The sequence below is a fragment of the Manis javanica genome, chromosome 3 (genome assembly GCF_040802235.1).
Source record: "Manis javanica isolate MJ-LG chromosome 3, MJ_LKY, whole genome shotgun sequence".
Taxonomy (NCBI): Eukaryota; Metazoa; Chordata; class Mammalia; order Pholidota; family Manidae; genus Manis; species Manis javanica.
This window is the reverse complement of record NC_133158.1, coordinates 3,853,434-3,860,529: the sequence shown is the minus strand read 5'-3', so window position 1 is coordinate 3,860,529 and position 7,096 is coordinate 3,853,434. Positions and strand designations below refer to the sequence as shown.

The window sequence follows — 7,096 nt, the reverse complement described above, 5'->3', positions numbered from 1 at the left end:
GTTCTCCTCTATCCAGCTTCAGTTAAATCACCTGTCAAATGATGACCACGTCTTGCCTTCCTCAGCGTCAGACCGTGAAGTGAAAGGCAACCTGCCTCTCTTCTCTGATGACCTCCTACTCCCCCCTGGACTCACTCAAACATCACCTCCTCTAGGAAGCCTTCCTGGCCTTCCCTGACCAGGTGCAGTTCGTGGCTCCGTCCTCCTTCTGTCCGTTTCCCCCCCCAGAACCAGCAGGTTGCAGGAAAAGTCTCGCTTTCCTTGTCCGCTTTGGTACACGCACACTCCTTACGTGATTCTGCAAAGATTTAAGACCCAAAACCTCTTTCCAGGAACAAATGGTCCTGGGATGTAGGTAGTACAACTATGATGGGGGTTTTTTTCTTTCAAAAATGTTCAGTCCCATTGGGGAATCTTTTGGATGTAAAGACATGTGTTTTTGACGTCAGGGAGGGCGCGGGTGGGTGAGCAGGGGGTCCCCGTGGTGCCCAGGCCTTGTTTAACTCTCAGCTGGTACCTGGCTCTTCAAAAAGTCCTAAAATGCTCCGCAGACGTTCGCCCCAAGGGCGGGTTATCTTTTTAAAGCTTTGAAAGGAGAAGGACAGACTCGGCCCTTCACGGGCTCCTCCCAAGACTAGGCGGAGAGATGCACTGAGATTCAGACGAGGAAAATAAGGCGCAGGAGTGGAGAGCAAGACGCCCCCGCGTCAGAAAAACACCAAATCGCTAACGGTGGTGATGGAGCGGGATCCGAGTCTGAGGTGATTTTCGGGTTTCTCCCCCTCGCTCGCTTCTGTGCCTTTCGGCTGCCCGACCCGTCCTGCAGGCCCGCGTCGGTCCGCGGCCGCGGCCGGCGGGCGCGCTGGGGAAGCTCGTCGGGACATTTCGGGGAACCGCCTGAGTCGCGCCCGTCAGGAAGGCCGCACGGCGCGGACGCGAACCCCAAAGGTTGAGCCGACGGGACCTGACGACGCTTCCCGGAACCCTGTGCCCGGGCCGCGGACGCAGCGGAACATAGTAGCTGCGGTACCACCGCGCCGCGAGGCCCGCCGGAGAGGCGGAAGTTGAAGGCGCTGAGAAAGCTGGAAGGGACTCTGCTCATGGTGCCTTCCTGTCCGTGACTCCGCCCCCGCCGACGGTGTCCGCTCCGGAATTCAAGATGGAGTCGCTGAGTCGCGCCGGGCAGGAGATGAGCCTGGCGGCCCTGAAGCAGCACGACCCCTACATCACCAGCATCGCGGACCTCACGGGCCAGGTCGCGCTGTACACCTTCTGCCCCAAGGCCAACCAGTGGGTGAGTGCGGCCAGGCCGCCGAGGTCGGCCGTCAGGCCGCCGCCTTTTAAAGGGGCCGCGCGGACCGCCGTGGGGAGGGGGCGACGCGGGGAGGCCGGAGAAGAGCCCGGCCGGGGGCGCGGGGACTGGAGGAAAGGACGAGGGAAGCAGGCCCAAGGCGTCGGGGGGAGAAGCCGATAGAGAGGAGAGGGGGGAGGAGGGTCTGTCCCTTGGGGTCGGGTCCGGGGACGTGCTGGACGATATGGGGCCGGTGGGGTCAGAACGAAGCCTGAAAGATGGTGTTTGAGGCTTTGAGGGTTATTAGATAAGTTACGGATACATAATCTCCGAAGCAAACACCCTCTCTGCCCCCACCGGACACACAAGAGCCCCCTCACGGAGGTCGTTTGGATTTAAAGCTTGAAATCCAGTTAGGTCAGTTCTTGGAAGCGAGAGGGTGGAGATGAGTCCGCTTTTCTCGAACTGCACTGTGTTGGCAGAGTTCTGGAAAAGATTGCAAGGCACTTAGGAAAAGGGCTTCCGTGCTAACTGGATTCCCTTGAAGCCTTTGGAAGGAAATGAGACCCTTTAAATGCGTCTCGTTCCAGCGACGCTGCTGGTGATGTCACCTCTGCATGCGCCCTTCAGACTAAGCATTTTCTGCGTTTGTTTTTTTTTTTGCACGGGAAGGGGGTTCGAAAGTTTCGTTGAGGTCTTATTTCGCTGACTTGCTAGCCCCCCTGTATGAAGTATCGTCTGTTATTTTAAATACATAATTTCCCATTTTCTTCTGACTCATAATTTAACTCACCTAGCTATATACGCTTTGCACTTAGCAAACAATCCGTAAGTGTGTTTTGGATTGAGTTCATTAATGACTGACCTTCGCATTTCAGTGAAGAGTGAAATACACTAACAAAACTCTGAAATATTAGTATCGTATTATGGTTTTTACAATATAATATAGGTACAGAGATTATATTAAATCAATAATGTTGTGAAAATCATTTGGCATTAAAAACAGTTAATTCAGATGAGTTTTCTAAGTCCTCCTTTATCTTTTTTTTCCTTCACCTCCTGGAAGAGAAGGAGGTATAGGAAGCCACAAAGAACAAAATTACAAATTTTTTTTAAGTGTAGCTGTTTTAGGCATTACCTTAAGTTTGAATTGTTCTGAATCATTTTTCTTTACCTGGTCTACATACACATTTGTGAAATGTGGTTTGCAGACAAATAAATATTGAGGACTTAGGGCAAGACTTATTACTAGCAAGCTTTTATTTCTAGTTTTTCACACAGTTACTATTTGGGAATATTCCTTGTGTTAAATATGAAATACAAGCTATAATAACCTAGTTTGAAGAATGAATTACCATTGTTCATTTGGATTATGGCACATAAAGCTTAATGAAAATCTTTTCTCTCTTTGTTATCTTACAGTAAATTGTAACTTTGCACAAAGTTTTGTTTGGCAAGTTTTCTTTCATAATGAGACAGTTGATTACCAGTTTCTTATACTAATAGCTTAACCTTTGAAAGGCATGAAAAAGCCTCTGAGTTCTTAGGAAGTTTCATGATTTAAGCAAGGGAATTACTCTTGGAAGAAATCAAGATTAAAATATCTTTTAATGTTTTATCCCAGCAAAATCAATTTGATGACACTAACATTTAGTTTTCTAACAGTTTGCTGATTTCATTGAAATGTTTAGGTCCTATTAGGCTGGTTTTGTTTTTTTTTTTAACATTGTGGCTGTGTTTAGAACAGACATTTGTCACAGCCACTCAAAGATGCTGTAAGTTGTACCTTCTTAATCAAAGCATTTCATTTAAACTAAAACGTTTTTTAAATTATTTGTGAGACCAATGATTACATTAAGGTTTAGTTTCAGTATGCATGATTCTTCAACAGAGTTCTAAAAATAACAAACTAATTGTGTTGACAGTAATTCTTATCTAACTACAAAATTTGATGCTCATGAAAATATACTAAAATCCCCCAATGATGAAGCACAGTATCCTATCAGGTAAAATTTCTTTTTTATTTTTCACTACTAACTTTGATAAACTTTAAAAATGAAGAAATTGCTATACACAGCATCTTGGCTTTAAAATTAAGAAATCTGGCTAAGATTTTAAAAAGTGAAAGCTAATTGTAGGATTTTCTCCTTAAAATTTAAAAAGGAAAAATCCTACAAATGTAGACATGTTGCTGGATTGAACTTTGCATATACCCTAAGATGCATCTTATACAGCATAGAAGGGATACAGAAGAAATTTGTAACAGATGTTTGTGGGGCGAGAGACTTCTTCAAAAGTGATTAATTTTAAAATAAGTTGATGTTCATGAAATATTTCTCCATTGGGACTATTTGGGGTTGGGTTATGGGATAAAAACTAATTGACTTGTTGTCTGTTATAGGAGAAGACTGATATAGAAGGAACCTTATTTGTATATAGAAGGTAAGCTTTTTAAAAAAGAAAAGATACATATTTTTTAAATCAAATGGTAAAAATGTCTTGTCAAGTGGTTTCCACCCACTGTACATTTGTCTCTGAAAGCTTCCTCCTTGGCCCTTCAAGCATTCATCCTCCCTCGCTGTGAGAGCCTAGTTAAGTTACATCCCTTCTGTGAGCCTTCTTGTGATTCACAATACACAGAACTTGCACTTAAGTAGGAACCTAGCAAAACTGCCCCCAAATAGGAAAAATGCTTTCTAATAGTGAGTTAGTCTAGCACAGCCTTCCTCTCTCCCCCAATATTAAAAATAAAAGCTGTAGAGTTGGGAAAATTGTAATAACATAGACTGACTCTTTAAAATAAAGTAGTTGAACATTTCCACTGTTCTATGGTTACTAAATAAGAGGTTATCTTCCCTGACTCAGATTCTGTCCCCTTCCCAACACGGCCAAAAGTTCTAATTGTGCATACTGCCTTTAGTAATGTGTATTTTCACTTTGAGAGTCCTTTAGGAAGCATGGATTCTTCATAATTGCACGTTTTTTATTTTCAACTTTTCAAAAAATTACTTTTTATCTTAAAACATAATTGGTTTGCAAATTTCAACTTTTGTTTTGTGGGCAACTGACAGGATATGATTGTCACAGAGTTCCTTGTTTTCCTGGGTCCCTCTCAGGTCTTGCTCTGACGAGGACAGGTTCCTTCCCTTGGTTTCTAAGACTTAGGGACCCAGCAGGAGATATTGCTAACATCTGGTTCTTTTGGGGGATGGGGGGATATTATGAGTTACCTTTTTTTTTAAGGGTTGCCTTATTCTGCTGATGGTAATTAACAAGAATTTGTCAAATATTCTTCCTAAATTTTGATGTAGAGCTTTGAGACGTTGTGTAAACACAATGATCTTTTTCTCCTTCAAGTGAGTGTTTTGATATGCACGCTAGGTTCTTCATTCTTTGACACTTTTGTTCCCTGTTACTCATCTTTCTTCAGAGAAAAAAAAAGGCCTTTACCCTTTACCTACTTCATTCTTCTTCTTTACCAGAGTAAGTCACTAGAAACTCTTCAACTGTTGTTAGAACCTTGGTATTGATAATATTTGGAAGGTATTTGCCTGGCCTTACTAGAGTACGGTACAGATTGCTGATGGTTGAAAATGTGAAATTTAGTATAGTGCATGATTTGATTTAATAGAATACATGGAAGTTTACATGGCATTGATTCTAATAAAAGGAGACCGAAGAATCTCTATTTAGGAAATGTGAGGATATTTTGTGTACCTTGGATAAAGGTATGCAAGGATGTCAGAATGTCACTATGCAAACACCTTAGGATAGAGGAAGCCTGAATTTGGGAGTCAGAAAACCTAAAGCCAAATCCTGGTTACATTATTTATGTTACTTTGGGCATAGGCCTTAATCATTCTGAGCTCGTTTCCTTATCTGTAGAATAGATTTTAAAATCTCTCCCCTGTGCACATAGAAATAAATAAGACACTTTCAAGCATTACACACGTGAGGAGTGTGCAAAGGATCATGTGCTGAATTGCCCTCTTGGGAAACAAAGATGTTTCTTATTGTAAGATCCGAGGCATTTTTTGTCATACTCAGGAGAACCTGAGAAAGACCTATTTTGGGTGCAAGAAAAATCAATATTATAATGGCAGGCAGTCATTATTATAATAACCACTCCTGTACTATATTTAAAATATATTTTCATGGGGCAAATGTTTATTAGACATCAACTATATGTCTATCTTGGGATACATCTGGAAAAAAAAATAATACAAAAACCCTATTTGCCTTTTAAAAATAGTAAGTGGTGTGGGAAAAGAGAGAGGGGTGGATAGAGATAATAGAGCTGGGAAGCAGGAGCAGGTTGGGAGAAGCGTAGCTCTCAGGAAGGCCTCATTGGGAAGTGACGTCTGAACAAAGGCTTACAGGAGAAGAGGTAACTTGGATTGTGGGTAAGCGGGCCAGGCGGAGGTCTCCAGGTGGAAGCATGCCTGCAGGGAGAGTGACAGGCACTTGGGTGCGGCTGGAGCAGGAGCAGCAAGGGAAGAGGCGTAGGAGAGCGAGTCAAGGAGACCTGTATCAGCTAAGGCTTTGGTGGCCTTGGTAAAGACTTTGGACTTTACTCTGAGGGACTGAGTCCTCAGAAGTTTCTGAGAGGAGGAGGGGTACGCTCTGACTTACATTTTTTGTTCATAGTTTTAAGTGCTAATAACACTATAATGCAATAATATATTCTTCAAAATGGAAATTCAAGTGGGAAAAGTAAAATTTCTGCAAATTCAACAATGACTACAGACTTTTTCTTCTATTAAATCTCAGGTCAGCTTCACCTTATCATGGTTTTACCATTGTGAATCGACTGAATATGCACAATCTTGTTGAACCAGTGAATAAAGATTTGGAATTTCAGCTTCATGAACCATTTCTTCTATATAGAAATGCAAGCTGTGAGTATATCTGTTTTACTACAGTTCACATGTTTACAACTAAAATGGAGTGACTTTACTTTCTGTCAGCATATTATTGCTGGGGTTTGAAGTTACAATAAAGAATACAGTCCATAGTCTTACGATTATAAATTAATCTCATACTAAGATCAAACCTTTAAAATTGGGCTTCTAAAATTGAAGCATGTTTTTGTGTACAATGACTTATTCTGTCATTTTAGTTAACTATAGTAGCATTTCTTTATATTCTTGTTGTTTATTTCATGAAATTAAGTTTAAGTTTCATCCTTTGTTTTTGTTGTGACACTGAATTATCGGCTGCCCATGCCCCTGAGAAAAAGAGCTTAGTTTGAGAGACACGGAATGGAGACAGATACGGATACTTCTGTCCACAAAGAAAATGCTGTCTTTGCCCCGAGAGTGGTGTTTTTCAGTGTTCATTTAGTTGAGTGTCTCCTGGGTAAAGCGCCGGGCCCAGAGCTACTATACTGTGATGTTCATGACAGAGTCACCTATGTGGGGTGGGCCTGAGACTCAGAGGTGGATGGCCGCTACTCACTGGGAGAGTGAGGCTTATACGCCTTTTTTCTGCTTCCTACTCTAGGGTCCTTTGAGGCATTTTACAGCCCCTAGGAATGGTTGGATGCAGCCAGCAGAGCTAGAGGCCCTTTGAGGAAGTCAAGTGCTATAAAGAACACTTGGTCCTGTATTTCTATTTAATTATTGAAGGTATAAGTGGTTGAAGACAGAAGACAGGCAGTTTGTTTGGCATTGACTATAGGGATAGCTAAGGATTGTGTTGTACTTACATTTTTTGTTTACAGTTTTAAGTGCTAATAACACTATAATGCAATAATATATTCTTCAAAATGGAAATTCAAGTGGGAAAAGGGAAAAAAATCTAAGG

At 42.2% G+C, this 7,096-nt stretch overlaps 1 protein-coding gene across 1 annotated transcript in view; it reads left to right on the top strand.

Annotated features, from left to right (window-relative positions):
• Window positions 1–1,152: 1,152 nt before the first annotated feature.
• The window catches only part of DCP1A (decapping mRNA 1A), a 42,489-nt gene continuing 36,545 nt past the window's right edge, over window positions 1,153–7,096 (top strand). Inside the window, exons 1-3 of the mRNA XM_036994925.2 lie at window positions 1,153–1,294; window positions 3,693–3,733; window positions 6,062–6,189. Coding sequence (XP_036850820.2) covers window positions 1,160–1,294; window positions 3,693–3,733; window positions 6,062–6,189 — 304 coding nt within the window. The 5' untranslated portion in view covers window positions 1,153–1,159. The remainder of the gene's footprint in view (window positions 1,295–3,692; window positions 3,734–6,061; window positions 6,190–7,096) is intronic.